Genomic DNA, 22,852 nt, shown 5'->3' on the forward strand with positions numbered 1-22,852 from the left:
CACCATCTCCTCCCGACCGGTCACGGAACTCCACACCAGCTCCCCCCACCTCCTCCCGGACAGAGACGGAGCTCTACACCATCTCCTCCCGACCGGTCACGGAACTCCACACCAGCTCCCCCCACCTCCTCCCGGACAGAGACGGAGCTCTACGCCATCTCCTCCCGACCGGTCACGGAACTCCACACCAGCTCCCCCCCACCTCCTCCCGGCCAGAGACGGAGCTCCACACCACCTCCTCCCGGTCAGAGATGATGCTCCACACTACAGAGCTGCCCACGGTCTCCTCCCAGACAGGGGCGCAGCTACGTACGGTCTACTCTCAGTTGGGGACGGAGCCCCATGCAGGCTTCTCCCATCCACATGCAGAGCTCCACGCTGTCTCTCCTCGATGAAAAGTGCCGAGCTGGTTTCCAGGTTTGCCTTGAAATTCAAATTCATGCTAAACATACGCATATGTTTGTCATAGAATAGTCAGATGTCACTCACTCACTCAATTTGTTTCGCTTGGTGGGCGGTGAATCAAAACATGAAAAAACACGTGCATAGCATTCTAGCAGCAGCCTAACATACTAATTGTATGTTTTAAGGTCTCTGTACTGAGATGTTTGTATTTTTATCTCATTATCTTGAAATTTATCTGAAAATCTCAAAAGTGCACTCTATGACCCAAAATACCGCGCACACGTACGGGTCACTTTCACATAGCTTTCAAAGTTTTTGGACACTAAATGGCAGTTAACAGCGGTCAGCTGCACGCGTGCTCTTCAACTCATTCCATTGAAGGCAACGCATCTTACAGAAGAGTAGCGCACACGCCGGTATTGCAAGCGAACGTAACTGCATTTACTCTACAGCTGCACGATAGCCTTGCCACCGCAAGGCTCTGCTTAGACAATCATTGTTTCACCATCACAAAACATTCACCATTTGCTCTTGGACCGCTGCTTATTTTACTCGCTGCTATAAGCTATTATTCGTTCGGCTTGAAATAACTGTTCTAAATGCGCTCGCAGGGTTTCAATAAAAACTACCTTCTTTCCTTCGTCACATGCGAATATTTTGTACAACTAGCAATGTCACAATATTCGCAACACATGGGAAGTTCGAATAATCAAATATTAGCGCGTTCGAATCGAGTCTTAACCTGGAAACGTCGTGCATCGGCTGATGTGGACTGATATCTTGGGCCAAAGGGCGCGCACGGGCTCGCAATTGGGAATTGCCTCGGGGCTAATCTCTGACCCCGCTTCACAGGACACCTGTGCATCTCCCACTCCTGTCGACATTCGTTCCAAGTTTGCGCCTTCATCAACAACAGCTTCCACCTGGCGGGAATCCCACTAACTAAACCCTGATACCGTAAGAGGTCTATCCGCTAACTGGGATACTTCACACGCATTTGGTCATACGTGAAGAATCGTCCCTGCATGTCAATGCTATAATCACCGAATCTTATTCACACCGATTCGTGCGGCGATGGAAAGCAGAACAATTTTCTACCGGAATATAGTCATTAAACCAAAAAGTTTTCTCCCTCGTTAGGTGCACAGCATCCGGATTAAGCTTGGAGAACCAAGCTTGAAATATTTGGAGCAGGTCTGAATACGAAATGTTCAGCTTACTTCCTACAGCCACCAAACCTAGTCCTGAACAGCACGCTTACCGCAAGCGGTGCTATGCGTATCTGGTAAATACATTGTTATCCGGATATGTACTGCAAAAGGCGGACATTCCAGCTAAGTTTCAAAACGTTGCGCAAGCAACGTGCGGAAAGTGTTCCTGGTCCTCCTTGTTTTGCACTCAAGAACGCTGCGTCACGGGTCACCCCGGGCGGTCTGCCACGACAGATTAGCCTCCTAATTAGACTTGAACTTTGAATCAACAAACGGATGTGCATAGATATGCAAGGAACTATATAAATCAGCCTAGAAATCACCAGACCTCTGGAAGGTATTATTCCTTTCAAGGTAGAAAGGTATTCTTCCATTCATGCATCCTTGCATGAAATGTTTTTGTGCCCACAGGCTCAACACTCCTGAGACGTTATGCAATACAGGACATAAATTTTCTTCCTGCAATCTTTCTTTGACGAAAACCGAGACCTTACAATGTTAACTTTATCTTAAAATTCGACTTTTTTGCAAGGCCACATGATTTTCACGGTTTGAGGATGTTATCCATACCGACAAGGCCACGTAAACTTGGTTTTGTTTAGATTTCGTTAAACTCCAGATGTCTCAGCTTTGGAGAAGCTTTAGCATCTCTTGAACACTCTTCATCTTTTGTAAACACAGTTGGGTGATCTACAAATTGCGACATTCTCAACTCTACCCTAGAAATGCAAATTCCCCTAATTTTATTAAAGAACGTACCTTTACAGCCAGCATTCGACTGCCAGTGAAAACAGCATTCCCAATAGAGAGCATCCTTGTATTATACCACGCTGAGGGAAAACCATGTGGAAATGGAACCATTGATATTTATAGCTAACTCCGCGCGCGTGTACAAAAATTGGACCAATGTTATAAAGTCATCTCCGAACTTGGATGAACACAACATGTTAAATTTAAAGTCGTGCTCAAAGGAGTTACACGCGTATCAAGATCTAACGCACACTTTATGCTTATACTGTCGCCAATGACAGTATCATCATGCAACATTTTTATGTTTTTTATGTTGTCACGAATATGAATACATTAATGAACCCGGCCGCCTGAATCGATCAGTTTTTTATTACTTTCCTATGCGTATGCCAAGAACTTTGATATTTTTTTTATAAATGACGTCTAGCAGGTAGACCGGACGTTTGTTTTGTTAGCAATTTTTAGTCCCCTTTCTTAGGAGCCGGTGTTGTCATGCCACATCTTTGATTCACAAACAGTGATTTTAAGTCAAACGAATCATTGATGTAGTCTGCTATTAGACTCCCCAAATTGTCACACAATCGGAGACAAAATTATTTCATGAATCCCTGCAGTGCTGTGATTTGTTTTCAGCCATCAGATCCAAAGCGTGTTTGCGCTCACCGCCGGTAACTTTTCCCTTTCGCATGGCACGGTCGTTTTTAGAGCTGTGGAGCATCTTCAGGAAAGTATAAATATGATAGCAGTATATGATAGTATATAAATATGATGATAGTATATAAATATGATGATAGTATATAAATATGATGATTGCATATAAATATGATGATAGTATATAAATATAATGATAGTAGATAAACGTGATAATAAGTTTTAAATATATTTCGGGGGGCTTCGTTCGAACTATGCAGTTCAGCGAAGTATCACCGACAAGTTTCGAGAATACTTGTATCCCTGTAACAAACGGGCCACCTGCCACCTAGAATGCCGATTACCTTGTCTTCGGCCCGTTTCTTCAAGAGCCGCATAAAACATCTAGGAAGTTTTACGATTTTCTAACCAATTAACTTTCGAGAGGACCACCACTATTTTCCTAGCATCTTCTTTAGGGTCTTCTAGTTCTATCTTAGCTTTTTAATAGTTCTGACTTACTCTCCTCTCGAGGGCTACTTATAAGCGACTTCAGCTGTGGCATTCTGGTCTCCTGCTGCTCTCCACGGTTTCGTTTTGCTCGAAATGATTATTTGCCCTCTTATATTTTAAGTACTCCAACATTGCTCAACAGCGTCCCAATTAACGCTCCATGACGTACAGTGAGAATATGGTTCTGCTTCCGCGGCTGGGCGCCCGGTTGTCGGGGAATTTGTGCCGCCCCTGTTGTGTGCCACTGACCGCCCGGTTTGCGTGCGCTTTGGCGGCGCCCTTGCCTCAAAGGTGACCGCGGTGACTGGGGTAAAAGGTGAACGGGATCACGTGACCAGGCCTTCGGCCCGGCTTTGCGGGCCGGCCGACCATTTGTTTTGCTGATCGGGAGGCAGCTGGTCGCCGGCGCCGGCTGTGCCCGCTCCAAGACCGGCCATCGTCTTCCATTGTTCAAATGTTCTGCGGGAAGCGCTTCATCTTTTGTTGGCTGTTTTACCTCCCTTACTTCGTCTACAGCCGTTGTCATTTATCTTTCAGGTTCACTTCAAAAATATATTTATCTTTCTCCTCCGAATGCATCGACATTGAGGGTCATCGTTATGTTATTTGGTTGCGCCGCCGCCATGCTTGATGTTGGTTTGTTTTTCTTTGTCATCTCACCGAGCGTAGCGGTGCTTTCAGTTCTACCATTGTGATGCATCATTGCGTTGTTTAGCGTTGTTGCTGGATGGCCACATGGTGGCGCTCTAGGTATGTGATGGCCGCACGACGCCGGGCTCACGTATCCGTGCATTTTCCTGGTAATATATGCGAACCATTCTGTACGTGTGTGTACGTGCACGTGTACAAATTTGTATAATCAACATGCATTTGCAGAAACTGTTCGCACTGCAACGCACAGCGTCCTGCTGCGCGTTCGGGAGCGCGTGACAAGAACAAGCCCGAGGGCGATGCACCGTCACCATTCCCAGCAGCATCGTTGCCGCTCTTTATCGCAGCAATTAGCAGATGGCGGTGTTCAAAGCTATTTTTGAACCGTGGCGATTTTTTGTGTCCCTGTCATCAATAAGTTCGCGTGTCTTTGTCTTGATGATTGGTATTAAAGAGTAGTTACTTGCGGAAAGCTTTGCGGCTTAGGTGTGTTCTAATTAAACCGGTGCTGCAGTTTTAACATTAATACGGTAGTGCTGCACCCGTTGCAATTAACTGCGTGCATGGCATGGCCAACTCTTTTCTTACTTCGCTGTTGGGGCAAGGCGCTTCAAGCACTTGGGCCTGGTACCCGGTCTTGACACGTCAGCCTGACGCACAAACACCTTTGCTTCTCCTCTGAAACTGCACGCGGCCAGGGGTCTGAGACTACCGCACCCAGTAGAGGAAAGTTGACTTGCCCCTTGGACTTCCAACTTCCAAACATGGCACGAGAAAAACGAAGATGCTGTCGCGAAGATCTCGTCAAATCATGTCGAATGCATACCATTTTTGTATTTACCAAAGGTCAAACTTAAGGCCACTTGAGGTCACGAGATGAAAAATGGTCGTTCCGATGGAAGCAACTAAAACATATGCCAATATGTCAAGACGGGTTTCGAGGGCACAAAGGCAAGCGTTGCGACAGTGGAGAGTCCATTCTGACAATTTCTGTTCCCCTTCAAGGGTCAGGTCAGGCAGGACATGCCATCGTTCAAAAGTGGGCTACTTTTACTAATTTTTACCTAAAAAACGGTGCTTTTTTGTTTCATTTCACAATGTGCTTGTGATTAAGTTTAGTGTGTTAGGTGCAGCCGTGAGACAAACGCATCCAAGACACACAAATACCATTTTAGGCAGATCTAGAGGTAAGCTGAGATCAGCATAGGTCAAATTTGTAAACCATCAAAATGGAAAAAGTATTTAAGCACTAAATGGGTACAAGTGACCATCACAGTGCTAATACATGTCTCCTTCGACGCTTGACAAATGTTTGTATAATGAGACGCCAAGTATTTCACCAGAGCTTCTCTGTATTTTAGCCTCGCACCACAGCAGCCCCTGACGGTGCACCTACCCTCTCTGCTCTCCCCACGGCGGCTCTCGACAGCGGGGCCGCGAGCCGGGGCCGGCCTGCGAACCTGGCACTCGACACTGCGGCGGCGGCGCGCCTCCGCCGAACCCCCACTCCAGCAGGGGCGCAGGACACAAAGTAAAACTGCACTACAAACACCCCACCCTGATCCTAATGACCAACAAGTATGCAATCGCACGGGCCTTCGCTCTCGTCCGCTCCGACGCGGCAACACTCGCTCGTCACCGTCGCCTGTCACACCGGCACCATCATCAGCATTAGTAGCATCCCAAAAGTGATCAGCATCAGCAACCTCTCCGGCCACAGGCATCCCCACGAACAAACTGTCATTGTCATCCGCGCCTCCGTCACCGGCCTCACCTGTCTCGGCAGCACTATCGCACCAACGACGCAAATTTCGTACATGCCACGGTAGGCCGTCAATTTCCACCACTTGGTCTGAAATAATGCCTGACACCACTCCTGGCTGTGACGTCTCCGTACACCGCGTCCCCCGACGACGAACCCAGACAGTATCTCCAACAGCATACCGATCGGTGTCACATGGCTCTCGCGGCTCGACAATCACCGGCTGATCAGCAGCGGGCCGCACACAATCCCGCGCAGGGTACACATAGACAGCGGCCGCCGGCGCACTGGCCGCAGTCTCACCGTCACGCGGCGTCACGTTCGACAGGCGCACCGTCTCGGCAACAGAGCACTGCTTCCTGGCGGCAATGACCTTGACAGTGCGATGATTTCGTTCAACAATGCCATTGCCGCCGGGCTCATGCACGGCTCGGAACCGCAGGCGAATACTCCATCGTACCGCGAATGCCTGAAACTGCCTGCTTCGAAAGAGGGTGTCATTGTCGCACAATTCTACAGGTGCACCACTCTCCAGGAAAATCTGTTCCAGCAGGTCAACAGCACAGCTAGCATCTGGACGGCGAAGCAGCCGCCACAAACTGAACCGAGATGGTCCACAGCCCACTACTGAGAGGTAGCACTGCCCCCGAAAGTGAGTCACGTCAATCGCCAGCCGTGACCACACATCCTGCACGTCCAGCGATCCGTGTGACCAAGTCACCGGCGCTGGGCCCATAGAGTTACAGCTGTCGCAGCGATTCACCACACTCCTCACCTGTGACCGCGTCACTGTCGACGAAACGTCGCGCCGAGCGTAAAACTGCGTCCGTCGGATCCCTGGATGACCGGCACGAGTGTGGATGTCAGCGATCGCCATCTCAAGGTCGGCGCGGCCGTCTGTCGCCTGCTCGGTGGAACCGTCCGTGGGTCCTATGTCGACTCCGTGACCATCGGTCGTCACCCGATCTGCCACGACCGCACAGCCTCCGACCGGCGTCGCACGCTCAAAGGCCGAATCGTCACGCAACCAGTCTCTCGACACACGGCTCAGCACGTCGGCACGATTCTCAGCACCATGCACCAGCGAGACAGACAGAGTCATTTCTAGCTCACTTACAAGCTGCTGAATGACACCGACCCGGCGCCGAATCAGCATCTCTCCATAAGCTTTGGTGCGCAGACGGGCTCAGCCACACAGGGCGTCATCTATCCAGCGGTGCACAGTGGCCGAGTCTGTTCGGAGATCGACGACATGCATGTGCCACGCAATGGCCAGATTAATTCCTCGCACTGCCGCGTCTAGTTCTGCCATGTTGATGTGCGTGCAGTCGTCCCTCCGCAGCCAGCACCCGTCCTCAATGGCATCACCCTCGGGCGTGGTCAGCACAACTCCTGCTGCCACTGAGCTGGCGTCTGTCCAAACCACGGCACGGCCACCTCGCACGCTCCAGGTGCCGCATGCCGGGTCATCCTGGGTCAGCCGGGTCGCGACATGGCTGGGTTGTTCTCGCAGCGTCTCATCATTTGTTCTGTCGTCCCAGCCACGCGTGACGGCGTTCACACGACGCTTCAGCCACGCTGTGGCGGGCGGAGCCAGCCGCAGACCGGCAGGTGTGCTATCAGCCACGCTGTGGCGGGGCGGAGCCAGCCGCAGACCGGCAGGTGTGCCACCAAGCGGCCGCACCAGGAGAATACTGCAGGGCGCGTCAGTACTGGCGGCGGTGGGCCGGGCGGGATGTCGCGCCTCCACAGCATTCTCCCCTGCTCCCGTGAGACATGCAGGCCCAGCAGGCGAGCCCCAGCCGCTGCTCGCTCAGGCGGCTTGCTCTGCAGCCCGTAATTTGCCAAGCGGGCCAGGACGTCATCAGCGCTCATGATGTCTTCGTTCACCAGGACGTCGTCCACGTAGGCCGGAGCGGCCCGCTCCACGTCTGGGTTTTGTTCTAGAACTGCCCGGACCACTGCCCTCATCACCAGAGGGGCCACGTTCAGCCCAAAGCCAAGCCGTGTCAGACAGTATCGATGGCCGTGAATCTGCACAGTTTGGAAGGCCCACAGATGCTGGTCGACATGCACCTGCAGGTATGCATTGTGCAGATCCACAACCGCGATGTTCTCTCCGTGCCGACGCCGCTTCCTTAGCTGATCGGCACGTACGTCTGCCTCTGCTGTGTGCGCGGTGACATGACTATTCAACTTGCAATAGTCCAACACTGGTCTCACTTTGTCCTTGTTTTTCTGTTGGATCGCCATTAACGGTACCAATCCTTTCACAGGTCCATGTTGTTCCTCATCATATGGAACCAGCCATCCATTATCGATCCATCGCGACAGCTTTTCGTTGAACTCACGGCGGGCGTACTCTGGCACGTCATACTGCGGCACTTGGTTTGTCAAACATTCAGGTCCGACAGAGCTACTCCATTTCCACTGCATACTCCGTGTTTTTGTCTGCGGGTCGAAGTGGACCGCGTAGTTCGGTGGATCTACTGACAAACGAGATGACTGATGTGGAGTGGCTGCTCCGTGCAGTGATGGTGGCGGTGACGGCAATCTGACACCGCCGGCGCTGTCTGGCCTCGGCATACCAGTGTCATTCGAGTCAGAGACACGCATCGCTGACCTCTGCCCTCCGTCCGGCTAGCTGCCTCGAGTGACGCGCCGCCCGCCGCGCCCACGTCACTCACCGCTCTCTGCCCCCGGCCATGGCCGGCCTGCTCGGGTGACACGGCGGCGGCTGCGCTCACATCACAAGCCGCTGCCACTACCGGAGACGCCGACTCAGCCGGCAGTGCATCGACCCCGAACTGCCCTGCAATCGACGCACTGACGGACACGCCCCGAAGCGCCCTCACGCCGTTCATTCCCAAAATGAACCCGAAGTTCAGCGGCCTACTGACAGTTACAAGCACATCTATTCGAGCCGCACCCGACACTGGACTCACAATCACTTGTCCGGTACCCTAGCACGTGTATCTGTCTCCACCCAGGGTCATCACATTAACTGGCTGCCTTCTCCAGCGGCGGCAAACAGAGACGTGAGCGATGCACACGGAGCAGCCAGTGTCCACCAGCGCCTGACACCGGGTGCCGTCCACTGTAAGCCGCGCGGTGGGTAGAGCGCCGTCTACTGCAGAGCTGGAGAGGAGGCTGGCGCCGACGCCGCCTCTCCGGCGTCGTTTTCCGGACAGCATGAGGCCACGTGACCTATCCGGTCACACCGGAAGCAGCGTCTTCCTCCTCCCTGGCGTCCATCAGCACCGCGTCGTCCACGCCCACGGCCTCGGCCCAGACCGCTGAGACAGTCCCTGGCCAGGTGGTTGGCCTATCCACAGGTGAAACAGGTGAAGCTTGTTGCTGTTGATCGCCCTCGCTGAACTGCCGCTGCCGCGACCTCTGCTGCGCCGTCCTTCCTGAGGACGGCCCGCGCCCTCTCCACCAGGTTCGGCAACGGCAGGCCTTCGAGGCGAGCACCGGTGCGCATCGTGCGCCTGGCAGCGTCGGGCAGCCCAGCAACAAAGGCACAACTCATACCCTCGTCGCTTCGTCGCTGAGGCCGCCGAACACCAGCGCCAACTGCGGCAGGTCGGCCAGGAAGACGTCGACCGTCTCACCTGCTCTTAGCCGGCGCGAGGCGAACAGCTCGTAGGCCACGAACTTGTCGACGCCGAATGCCGTCCTCAGGGCGTCCTTGACCTTCTTCGCGTCCTGCCGGTCCTCAGTTGGCAGCTGCCTGTACGCGGCTGAGGCGCCGCCCGTCAGCTCCAAGGCAATCACTGACGCCTTGCACGCTTGAGGCTTTTGCAGTCCACAAATCAGCTCCACTTTCTCAAGCCAGTCCACCACATCGGCATCACTCGTACCGCTGAACTCTGGTATCAGTCTCACATCAAAATCCGGTCGCCATTTTGCCGAAATAGTTTGCGATGAGACGCCGAGTATTTCACCAAAGCTTCTCTGTATTTTAGTCTCGCACAGCAGCAGCCTCTGACGGTGCACCCACCCTCTCTGCTCTCCCCACGGCGACTCTCGACAGCGGGGGCCGCGAGCCGGGGTCGGCCTGCGAACCTGGCACTCGACACTGCGGCGGCGGCGCGCCTCCGCCGAACCCCCCGCCCCAGAAGGGACGCAGGCACGAAGTACAACTGCACTACAAACAGTTTGTAACAAAGTGAGAACACGCACGTCGGTACAAGAGAGTCATCAGCCTCATAAACACGATCTAGAAGTGATTACACGCATCTCATTCGTTCACCTAGCCTCTCTGCTACTGGCAACAGAGGCCATTGACCCCATACGACCTTGCACGTCCTCACGCGACGTTTTGTGATGTCATCATGCTTTAGAACGATGCTACACCATGTTTTCATTGCAATTTTCTCATTCGGCGTCCAAACCTACGTTCCAAGCTGCCTTTTTGAGCTCAGCATGCGTTTTGCAGAATGCATCCATTAAGGTCGGCCATGGCCTAGGCCATTGTCAAGTGCTCTGTGGTCACATGATGGATGCGCATGAGAGTTAGTAGTAGCCCTTATATACGGGCACCAACACTACACAAAAATGCGTACAAGTTCGCAATATTTACGAAAAAGTCCAAATTTAGCTCACCTCAAGTCGTTGACCTTGCCAGCTTTGAAAAGCTTGAAATATGCATATTGCGGGTAGGGTCATGTTATACCACTATAGCAAGTTTGAGCGATGGGAAATAACGCACAAAAATTGTGCGTGGTCAAAGCTTTTTAAAAGTTTACCTCCTTGACCTTGCCTAGGTCAATGACCTCGACAGACCAAACTTTAAACTTTGCGCAAAGGATGTCAAATCGATAGGTTAACAGTACTGAAAAGTTGGTGTTGTTGCGAGCGTACATTTTTGAGCTTTGCTCGAAAAACCGTAGATGGAAGTCAACTTCCCCCTCGCCGGGCGCGGGCTCATGTTTTGCGCTTTCATGAAAACACCCATTTACACCGTCAAAAGCGCTTGTGCCAGCTTATCGCGCAAAAATAGAACTTACCACCCACAGGACTTTGTAACCAGTTTATCTAACAACGAGACTGTCTTTTCGTGTTTGCCTCATGTCTTTGACGATCGCGTCTGGGAGGAAACCCCCGAATGCAGTGACGTTAACATGCTAAGGGATAATTTGGTGATTACATGGCGTTTAAGGCGATTGAGGCGTGGGATATCAGACATGATCCATTGAAGTAGAGCCGAACATCAAGTTTCTAATTGGGATGGAGTGGGCCGCCGCTGCCGATTCATTCAAATTTTCTGCCGTGGATGCTCCTGAGGATGCGTGCACCGCTAATAGCGCCACACTGTGCGTAGATATTCATAATTTGCCTTATCGCCCTGCACGATGACATGCAGACAAAAAGCTTGCAGCAGCTGTGGCGATTTATCATGGTTAACACGCAGTTTTAATGGTTTAGTTGTTCTACTAGACCGTAGCTTGCTTATGCTCTAAGAAAACTGGCTCTTTTGATGTTGGCAACTTGAAGGCTAAAATATGTATCTACTGGCTTACAAGTCTTCAACGGACTATAGGATGCTGAAAAACAGAAAAGTTATTAGGGCTGTCTCGCTTACGGCGATTTGTCTGCTCTCAACTAACACCCCTTGTAACAACGTGGCGACCCGTGACCTTCGTTCATTCGATACTTAGGCCAAGAGCAACATGTGGGAAAAGCACTGCTTAGTGAACCAACTTTATCGTATTAAGACTGAGATACATACACACATATACACACACACACACACACACACACGTGTGTGTGTGCGTGTGTGCGTGTGTGCGTGTGTGCGTGTGTGCGTGTGTGCGTGTGTGCGTGTGTGCGTGTGTGCGTGTGTGCGTGTGTGCGTGTGTGCGTGTGTGCGTGCGCGTGCGCGTGCGCGTGCGCGTGCGCGTGCGCGTGCGCGTGCGCGTGCGCGTGCGCGTGCGTGTGTGTGTGTGTGTGTGTGTGTGTTGTGTGTGTGTGTGTGTGTGTGTGTGTGTGTGTGTGTGTGTGTGTGTGTGTGTGTGTGTGTGTGTGTGTGTGTGTGTGTGTGTGTGTGTGTGTGTGTGTGTGTGTGTGTACATATATCGAACGACCCAATTTACATATGGCCATGGTCTCGCTGTCACTCTGATGACTCCTGAAGCAAATTTGCAGTCCGACGTTGTTTAGCCTAGTGGTTTAGTTTAGTAGATATATAGCAAGGAAACATAAACGTCATTTCAAAACACTGAGCCTCCGACAACACTCGATTTACCTCATTTTTCATATAATTGTCTAGAGTTAAATATGACCACGTCTGACCTCGAATGTCAGCAATAATATGCATGCAAGCCCCTACTTCTTTCATTGCGCATCTCACTGTTGGACATTTGACCTCGTAGGTATCAAATATCAAACACAATTGATTGCGATAGGCCTGCGGCTGTGACCGGCCGACACAGATGGGCGGTCGGTCATATTGCTTAAAGGTAAACTGTCCGGCGTATAGCCGTGGCCCAGCGTGCGAGGGATGACCATCCTGGCGTTATTTTCTGCAGAGGTCGTGGCTGCAACTCTGGTGTAAACTAGCATTGCAAAGGGGTGCTTTAACTATTCCTGCGCCCTCCAGGGCGGGCCATTTCTGACCGGCCTTCCGGTGCACCTGTTGAAGGATGTAAGACATGACAGCTTGCAGCGCTATTGCGGGTAAGTTTGACACATGAGAGGACGCGTCGCGACTTTTCACGATAACGCGATACAAATCAGCCCTATCTGACATTCAAGAGAAATGTGGGTTAGGAATCATCGAGTCCTCAGCATCGGAAGTCCTTAACAGCAGTTGTACACTCAAGCTGCTTCTAACCAGCCATTTGCCCTAGGCACTTTCCACGCTCTAGTGTCTCAGGATTTCAGCGTCGGACCAGGCACGTTTGAGCGTAATCGTTGCCCTGGTTTTTCTCACCTGGAAACGATGAAGTTGGCTTTTTCACGTGATTGAGTGCGTCGCAAATGGCGTAAAATTTCTCACACATCCCCTAGGTCGTCGATCAGCTACAAACCTCCGTATCACGTGTAATTTGAGTCGCTTGGTTTGAAGCCGGCTCGAAACGAAAGAGGCGTTCGTCTTCATCAATAGGAGGAGGACGATACCTGAATTGGAATCGAGCATCGAGTTTCTAATTGGGATTACAAAGATAGTATGGCAAAGATGGCCAAGCGTCAAGGGATGTCTGTTTAGGTTTAACTCAATTCAGCGTTAGTCAGATCATTCTCTAATAAATTTTAAACTTCCCTGAGCCACATCATCTCTTGCAACGCATGGTGATATGCTTTGTGAATTCATATTTACGCTCTACACTCACATCCACCGTAAGAGCATACCATGCATGAAATAATGCGCCTGGTTTCGTTCTAGCAAGGAGACTACTGGGATCGGCAATTTACTATTTAAAATGGTTGTTTGGGACATTTCGGGCAACTGTTTGCTGCCCCAACAACTTTACCGCATGACGAAATGAAAAGGGATCGGAAAACACTATACCAACGTTTGTATCAGGTTGTAATAAACGTCGTCCCTGTCAGTTTTCCTCAAGTTATCTCCACCAATTCCCTAGTCATTTCCTGATGCAGACAAAATGGAGTTCTTAAGGATTTTGAAACAGCACCTCCCAGCACACTCGTATGATGAAGGCAGTTGTAGGCGATTCATCCCATGTTACCACATGGAAACCTGGCATGCAGATGGAGTTTGTCGCCCCCATATCGCCGTAAATCCCCGTCGTTCAACACTTGATCACAACATTCTCCGGTTCTTGCCGGGTATCTCGGTAGCCAGAGATTACTTCGACTGGGAAATTGTACGAAGAATGCCGAAAAATATATAAATAATGCGAACATAAAGCATCTCCACAACGCAACGATCCTTTTCAAGCGTTGGCACGGATTCAATGTCGTCGCTTAACGAAGCAAGCTTGCAAACACTTGTAGCTACCATTTGCCATGTAGCACAAAACTGACATCCGGAAAAATCGTACCCCTCCCCACATTGACTCACTTTTTTCTTTCAGAGCCCTAGCACTCTTCAAGCGCGTCGTAGACTCAATGATGGATCCATATGCCCAAGAACTTGGCTAGCGTCAGCCCTGTAATTCGACGACAATCCGCGATAAGACGTCACAAGCGGCGATGTGACCACGATGGATGCTCATCGCCGCAGCGAGCAACAGCTGCGCCTTCAACAGGTTGTGGTATGTCTCACGGCGGCTGCCCCACACTGTGCACTGCACCAGCCGTGTCTCACGGCGGCTGCCCCACACTGTGCACTGCACCAGTCACGCCTCACGGTGGCCGCCCCACACTGTTCACTGCACCAGCCGTGTCTCACGGCGGCTGCCCCACACTGTGCGCTGCACCAGCCGTGTCTCACGGCGGCTGCCCCACACTGTGCACTGCACCAGCCATGTCTCACGGCGGCTGCCCCACACTGTGCACTGCACCAGCCGTGTCTCACGGCGGCTGCCCCACACTGTGCACTGCACCAGCCATGCCTCACGGTGGCTGCCCCACACTGTGCACTGCACCAACCGTGTCTCACGGCGGCTGCCCCACACTGTGCACTGCACCAGCCATGTCTCACTGCGGCTGCCCCACACTGTGCACTGCACCAGCCGTGTTTTACGACGACTACTCCATATTTTACACTGCACCAGCCGTGTCTCACGGCGTCTTCCCCACTGTGTACTGCACCAGCCGTGCCTCACGGCGACTACTCCATATTTTACACTGCACCAGCCGTGTCTCACGGCGGCTTCCCCACTGCGTACTGCACCAACCATGTTTCTCGGCGGCTTCTCCGCACTGCACATTGCACCAGCCGTGTCTCACGGCGTCTTCCCCACTGTGTACTGCACCAGCCGTGTCTCACGGCGACTACTCCATATTGTACACTGCACCAGCCGTGTCTCACGGCGGCTTCCCCATTATGTACTGCACCAGCCGTGTCTCACGGCGGCTTCCCCGTACTGCACCAGCAGTGTAGGGTAGTACACTACACAGCACCCTGCACTACACCAGCCGCGTCTCACGGCTGCTTCCTCACGGTGTACTGCATCCGCCTCAATAATGCATTTTATTTTCATAAGAGTACACGGGCGTACGGTGCTCATTGTTACCTGGCAATGGATTGTTTGGGTCCATATCTTTGCGGCTAGCATACCCCGGAGTGTGCACATTAACCGCGTCATTAAGCTATACGGGTTACAACCACCCAGAGCAACCAGTTCACGATGTTTACTGCAGTTGCATGGCTGTCATTCGCACAGTTTTCGCGATTTAAAATATCGGGTTCCAGAATCTCAACAAGTACGCACAAGGAGTGTATCATCCAATCAAATCGTTCGCAGCAACGTCCCTCGTTGGCGAAGGAAAAACAGACTCAAGCACGACAGGCTAGAGGCAAGAACCTCACACTACAAATCTGGAATGCTTCCTGCACATTTGCAGAAGCATATGGAGGGCCGCAGTCCATGAACACAACAGCACATCTGGGACACACCAGGTTTACCCTCGCAGCTACATGCCACCACTTCTCCCTTGGTAGGCGAAGGTCAAACACTTAGCGACGCCAGAAATGGTAGGGTTGTCAGAGTAAAAACATCAAGGAAGGCGCCCACCAACCTGCGTTAAATAATACACGCCGCCTTTCACGACAACCTAGCATGGGTCAGCTAACACTCGGACTGGCTCCCGCTCTCTCCCGGCCTAGGGGATCGTGTGGTCTTCCCGTCAGCACCTCGCCATGCTATTGCGTCCCTTCCAAACTGATCCGCAGACACGCAGCCGTGCGGGGGCAGAGTGAGCGGCACATTGGGCGACCCCACCCGATCATATTCAATCATCGATGTAAAACAATAACGGCATGATCAACAATGCAGTGCCGGCCGAGCGGGCGCGTGCGCGGGGCTGCGCACCACGTGACCGGCCCGGCGGGCGCGCCTGCGCGGCACGTGACCGGCGCGCCGTCAGCTGCGCCACGAATGACACCCTCGCGAGCGGCGCCTGGCGCTCACTTCACCCGCGACAGACTCTTGTGCCTATTCATGTTGTTCAGCATCAGCGAGATGTACGAGGTCAGCAGGTCGTCCATCTTGTAGCCGAGTGAGGTCTCGCACAGCAGTTTGGAGCCGCGCACGAGGTTGCCTGGGGACAGCGTGTGGACAGGTCAGCCCGACAGGCGAACGGCACTGCGCCTGTTACCTACCGTGGCGTTGAATAAATCATCTAGGGAGAAGGAGCGCGCGCGTGGCCGACAACGTAGCCGACAACAACGACAAAAAAAAAACGGGCCACGAGGCGCGTACGCGATACCCGCTAACCAGGGGCGGCGCCCGACTATAAGCCGGTAATCGAGACGCCTGTATCCAGCTGCTTGGCTCCCATGTCAGCGTGAGGCGGAAGGCTCTCGCGATACCTCCCACCACATCATCTGCAATATTCAAAGCGCGAGCAGTGAGGTGCCAACAAATACCTCGATTTTGACCAAGTATTCGGGTCCGGCTGTCACGCGTGCATATCCGTTTATTGACAGAGAGCACTTGTAAGCGTCTGCGTTAGGCCCATCGCGCCACCGCATCATGGCATGCCTTGCTCCAGACGGGACACGTCATGCTTTATGAAGTGATGGGGTGACGGTAAAATGACGACATGCATAGCAATGCCGCTACCATTCTCACATTTAGTGATAAACTGGCGCGTCTGTAGATGGGGATAGCTTCAGCATAAGCAAATCCACACACCGGCTACAAAGATGTTATTCATGTTGGAACAGCTGCATCCAGGGCAGTGGTTCCTTTACAGTCACAAACGATTTCTTTTTCTAATGCCACAAACTGTTAATCTATTCCTATGTGCACTAAGCGGTCTAGCGTAGATTAAAATTCGGGTGGGGGGAATGTTCAGCAGCCAAACTTGGTCGTTTCAGACTATGTACAGAAATGACAACATATAATCAACGTGAAACCCACGAGCGAGGAACACTAAGGCCCGGATATTGCACGGCACAAACGGTACTAAAAACTTGGTGATGGTCTTGCACCGCTCCAAGAGACCCATCATCACCCTACCTATGGTCATGTGGAAGTATGTGTTGCCCGACGACCAGTTGGAGATGCGGGTGAAGGGTTGCGTCACCAGTACATCCTGAAATAAAGAGACAAACCGACAGTCAGACATACGTCTGGATGGCGTGCAGAGTCGCTAAACGTCAGTTAGACTCCCAGCAACTCACGCCGGTTCACACGAGAGACCCAGATAAACCAGCAGAGTGTGGGATGTGTCAGCTTAAGTGTCTCAACCACAGTATCGATGCAATGATGGCTGCGCGGTGCGCACGCAACCAGCGCACACACGCAAATGTGCGGCAAACAGACCCGCGTCCTTCCCTGACCTCCGCCTAATCACCCACTCTCTGGGCGCTCCACAGCTCCGCATCGTAGGCCCGTATGGCGGTGAGCGAGGCCGCGCGGCGCCTGCCCCCGACACGTAGCCGGCCCATCAGCCGTCGCCAATCTGGGCCTCCGGGAGGACAACCATGGCATGACACGCTTGTCTTGTCCGCCTCCGTGCCTCAGTCGGTGGGAGCGCCTGCCTTCCAATTCATGCACCCGTGGCTAGGCAGGTGTGAGTCTGTTTCGGCGATCGTTATTCACCCCTGACTGAGATCGCCCGCGGTCGATGCCATCGGCCGCACTTTAGGTGGTGACGTCTGAACGCAAAACGGACCGTGCCGAACATTATAGAACGTTAAGCCTTTGCCATAAAGGCTGCCGTTGACCTGGAATTTTACGACCGAATGATAAAGTTAGCGTTTACCAAACAGAAACTGCTTGGAGTGTACACGGATCCCATAAATCCATGAAATTAAAAGGGTTCACACTAATAACTAAAACAATTACTGAAAAATACAATCAAAAACTAATCATTTTGAGGGAAACGCCTGGTGCAAGTATCTGTTTGCCGTCGCTGAGGAGAAGCTGGCACAATGGCTGGCAGCGTCGTGACTCGTCACTCCCCCTTCTCCCCCCCCCCCCCCGACTCGGGAGGGGGGAGGGAAGTGCACCGCAGCGACCCCCGCGAGAAACGTGTCCCAGCGTTCAAATACCCGCTTTAAGCTTGTTGTTGATGGCCCGGAAACTCTGCCAGATGTGTCGCATGTGTGAGAGATCTGTGTACGAGTGGCGTCAATTCGCCTGTAATCGCGCTTGTGTTAGCTGCGTACATATCCTCGCGACGAGCTAAACATGACACGGATTATCTGTGTTTCTTTGTCGCTGTCCCGGTGCTGTGGGGCAAGTGTGTCAACTTTCTCTTGGTCATCGTTGCTTATTGATTCATCGTTTGTTCCGGTTACCGCCGTCCTGAAGAAGCCGGAAAATGGCGGCGCTCGGCTGAGTACATCAAATAACTCCAACAAATGCATTTGATGCGAGTCAGCGGGATCAGAATATTATTTTTTTTCATTTCATCCATCAAGGTGTCTCCATAGACAGGTCCCCACCTTGTGTTAAAATGTATTTTTGGGGAATACTTTTTATGAAGAGGTTTTGCATATTAGTTTTACTTTCTTAAGAGACCTATCAAAACCCTTACGGTTGCAGATTGTCCCTGTTTCTGTGATGAAGTCAAAGTATGCCATCGCTAAGCATGACAATTATCTCAACCACATGGCAGAGAAACGTCAAAGAACTCAGCACTTTTACCATGTGTGAGAGACTATAAATGTCAACGATAGACAGGAGTGGGGGACAGGTCCTTGGTTTCAGGTCGATGAATGTCTCACGCCAAGTGAAAACGCGCTGTTGATTGTCACTTGTGGGTTAAGCCCATCGAATAATCGCACGTGGCTGAAGAAGACAAGCATTCTCCCCTTTCCCTTCCACTTGCTGCACGTCCTTTGATCGCCAGGACCACAAGTGGCCATAGGCGAGTCCACCCAAAAGAGCGTAAGGTCATGGTCTCACTGAAGCCACCCGAGAGATGCTGGAGGCGGAGATGGTGACGATGATGGATAGATCGCCGTAGGAGCTAACACGCGTCGAGCAGGGCGGGACTACCCGCACGGGAACGCAAGACAGACAGGGGCAGGCGGCCATCTTCAGGGGTGGAGGATGAGGTGCAGAAGCGGTACCGGGGTGACAGCCAGGAACAGTGGGATAAATTCGCAGCCATTCGTTCGCGCGCTCTACGTGGATAGTATATGGACATAGTGCGTGCTATATGGCTCGTCGTTTTTATTCGCCATTCAACAACAGCGCCTTGATAATCACGTCTCCCGATGCCAATTGCGGGGAACAGTGTTCGGGTTTGCTGAGTGATGTCGTTAAATCAGCCTGATACAAGATCAACGCACCTCCGGTGTGCAGACAAGTGATGTATACACCTTAGTCTTCCTGCGCAGGGGCACAGCCAGCTACATTGATTTGCGATAGGGGAGCTGCATTTCACGGATCGAGTTACAGCCCCATTCAAGGAACCTAAGCGTCGCGAACAGACTAAGGGACCCCCACAAACGGTAATAGGTGCAGTGCCTAGCGTATCGACGCGCTTTCGATGTTAGTGTTGTCAATTAGTAGCTAGTTGGTTACCCAGCTAGATGTTAGTGTAATTTAGTGTCGTGATGTTAGGTGAAAAACTGCCCTCAAGTATGACGGGGCGAGAGGGGAAGCCCCTTGGGCATCGCCCCCCCCCCCCCCTAACTACACCACTGTTCCGGGGTATAATACGGGTTTAACTGGGTCTGCGTGCGAGTGAGATTGAAGCACCGTGATCGGCGTGTGCATGAGACTAACGCACATCGGTCTACCTGTGAAAACACAGACGTTCCTTGGTTCACAGGGTGTGAAGGATTGATGATGGATGATTGGGGTTTTAGGGTGCGCCGACTGCAATGACTGTGTGGCGTACGACGCCATGGAACGGAAGTGCCTTCGCCTGCTCATATCCCGCGGGCAGAGGGGATTAACGAACCTTGGCCTTGCGATAGTACAGGACTGACGTACAGACGGGTGTAGCGGACCGAAGAATCCCGGCCTGCGGCTGCATGAGACCGACATGCCCTTGTTTGCGGATGTGGAGCGACGTACCTTGGTCTGACCTGCGGCTGCATGAGACCATCACGCCCTTGTCTGCGGATGCGGAGCGACGTACCTTGGTCTGGCCTGCCGCTGAATGAGACCGACATGCCCCTGTCTGCGGATACGGAGTGACGTACCTTGGTCTGCGGGTGTATGAGGCTGACGCCCTGCTTGTTGATGGCGATCAGCAGGTGCTCCGGGTAGTTGGGGTCGGTCGTCTGTTTGACGTCAAAGAACGCCGATCCGAACGTCGGCCACCGGTAGATGATCTTCAAGAAGGTCACCTTGGCGTCCTCAGGACTCATTCCTGAAACATTTGGGCGGCCGTCGAATCCTGGGTACTATCTACACAGAGCCTGTCTCAAGACGGGTAATGGGCATTTTCAATAGAAAAAACAAGACAAGGAATATTGCATATTGTTCGACAACGTGTACGTGTTCGACAACGTGTATCACATCGATGGAGCCAAAACAATGCGTCATTTGTAAAAAGGAACGCGTCCAGCCGTTGCAATCCACGTTCGCCGAACGCTTGGAAAGGGCAAACGAAAAGGACACTTGATATTTGCGCTAAAACGCGGGCACTAAAATTGACGAACGCGATCGATGATCAGCTAATGCTGACACTATTCCGAGCGATGCCTCATAGTTCTGGCGCTGCCAAGAGCGGAACACATGCACACGCTTGACATTCATTCCCAGCCCGTGGACAGCCCCGATCAAGAGCGGACCAGCCGGCGCAGGGCCGGGCGGACCGCGCGCCGCCGGCAGCGGGGTACGGACCGGCGTCCTGGTTATAGGCGGCCACGATGCTGCGCTTCCAGTCGCCGCTGCTGTGCCCCTTGGCCAGGTCGGCCGGCACCAGTTCGCGCAGCAGCTGCGGGATGGCCTGCAGCTCCTGCTTGCTCTCGCCGTAGCGGACGCGGTAGATGAGCGCCGCCAGGCGGGCCGCCTCCTCCCGGCTGCACTTGTGGTACCCTGCGGCAGGCGGCGGTCGACGTCAGAGGCGCCACCGGCGCGGCCAGCTGACGTCAGAGGCGCCACCGGCGCGGCCAGCCGATGCACGGGCTGCCAAGACGGGAAATGCCGCCCCAATCCGTCACATCTGTTCCCAGAGAGCGTAACTAAACCTTGCATACACGCGCAATTTTATCAGCGTGCATAATGTTGCTGGTTGGTATCCGTCGTCACACCAAAAGGGCATAATCAGCGAATTTCTTGCCTCGGTCTGTATAGATAGAATTAGTTCATGACCGGCCCAGCTCGAAGCCCTCGTAGTCAATACCTCTCAAGAGCTTTGGCAGTTCCTGGTGAAAGTGGAAGATGATATCGGCGTTCTTGTCCTTCCCGGGCACTGTATTGGTCCACAGTTTCTTCATGAAGAACACCTGGTATGTGAACTGTGGTATCGTCCCTGCAAATCAATGCTCAGCGTCATCGTTTGGCCACAATGGGAGCGGCTATGCGTAGCCATAGCTTTACGTAAACGGAGATCTGCATTTACCAAGGCTTGATAATTGACTCACGCGTAACACTTCGCCGAAACATTCGCACCCCGGAACCGCGAAACAGATCGCACGACCCGATCACCCGCGATCCTTTCCATGGGAGCGTATCGGACTATCACGGCGTAGAGTCCCGTCAGTAGACAAGAAGAGCGAGAGCCGTCACAAAGTGGCCGTCAGCCGGGTGATTTTGACCCAGATTACCGCACGCTGTGTAGCTGCAGCGGCTCCGCCAGTCCGGGCCGGCACGCTGCTGACGGCATTACATCTTCGCCACCGCTAATCGTGACGTTACGAAGGTGTCATCGACAAGTGGCAAAGATATTTGTTTAGCATTGGTCGTGAAATTGTGCAAAAGTACTTCAATGAAAGTTGTTTGATCGCGCGGTTTACTTCCAGAACCTTGCATTATCACCGTAATTTCACTACCCAATTCGAATAACATGGGAAGCGGATGTTTTCCCAATCGCGAGAAACCAGGGCAAGACATGTTCAATTATCGGCGACAGTACGTCTTGGCATACATAAGTATATATGTGCTATGTATATAAGTAAGCACATCTAGGGAAAATACTCCCATACATTGTGAGGGTTTGTTTGCTTAGGTTCGCGCTGGCACCGAGCTCCACTGATCTGCATTTCGAAATCATCTACTAGACGATAGTAATCCCATCTGCTACCACCTCGTTCGTCCCACGTCGCGAAAAACGTCTTACTGGGAACACGAGCGTCGCCACACCCCATCCCGCAATCCCCACCCCCGCCAAATGTACTCCCCCCCCCCCCTCTTGCCAGCGGAAGACGGTATCTATCACCAGTGACGTCACAGCGCCCTACCGTCCCGGGACGGCTTGGCCTTCTTGATCCAGTCGGTGAGGTGCCGCACGAAGTCGAAGAAGAAGTCACCCTCCGGCACTGAGATGACTTTGTCGGCGATCTTCACGAAAAGGCTGAAGCCCTCGCTGGACTTGAGGTTCAGCCGCTGGGCGATGTTGTGGCAGAAGTCCTTGGCTCTGGTGGACGAGTCCACTTCGAACGCCTGAGAGGAACATGATACAAACGTGTCAGGGATTTCCTTCCCCACACAGGGGAAGGCTGAGCACATTGCTAAATGATTATCCTGTGCCGAAACTGCTCTCTGCGTCCAAAAGTTGATTTGTTTTTCCGGGTGATTGATATATTGGGGAATTAGTGGGTCGTGATGCCCAGCTGCAGACAGAACAAGAAACGTTCATGTTCAGTTTTATACGAACGGCGAACTATTGCGTGAGCTGCGACGGTGGTGATTTCTGCACCATATGCTCACGGCTCCGTGCTCAA

At 52.5% G+C, this 22,852-nt stretch overlaps 1 protein-coding gene across 3 annotated transcripts in view; it reads right to left on the bottom strand.

Annotated features, from left to right (window-relative positions):
- Positions 1-15,011: 15,011 nt before the first annotated feature.
- Positions 15,012-22,852, bottom strand: part of LOC119096323 (unconventional myosin-VIIa ck) — a gene marked incomplete at its 5' end in the record, with an annotated part of 37,168 nt that continues 29,327 nt past the window's right edge. For all 3 annotated transcript variants that reach the window (XM_037219162.1, XM_037219163.1, XM_037219161.1), the window contains 6 exon segments: positions 15,012-16,095; positions 17,019-17,094; positions 20,165-20,334; positions 20,811-21,005; positions 21,313-21,441; positions 22,370-22,571. In XM_037219162.1, the coding sequence (XP_037075057.1) occupies positions 15,962-16,095; positions 17,019-17,094; positions 20,165-20,334; positions 20,811-21,005; positions 21,313-21,441; positions 22,370-22,571 (906 nt within the window).

Source organism: Pollicipes pollicipes, unplaced genomic scaffold (assembly GCF_011947565.3).
Source record: "Pollicipes pollicipes isolate AB1234 unplaced genomic scaffold, Ppol_2.1 Scaffold_4295;HRSCAF=5057_pilon_pilon_pilon, whole genome shotgun sequence".
NCBI lineage: Eukaryota > Metazoa > Arthropoda > Thecostraca > Pollicipedomorpha > Pollicipedidae > Pollicipes > Pollicipes pollicipes.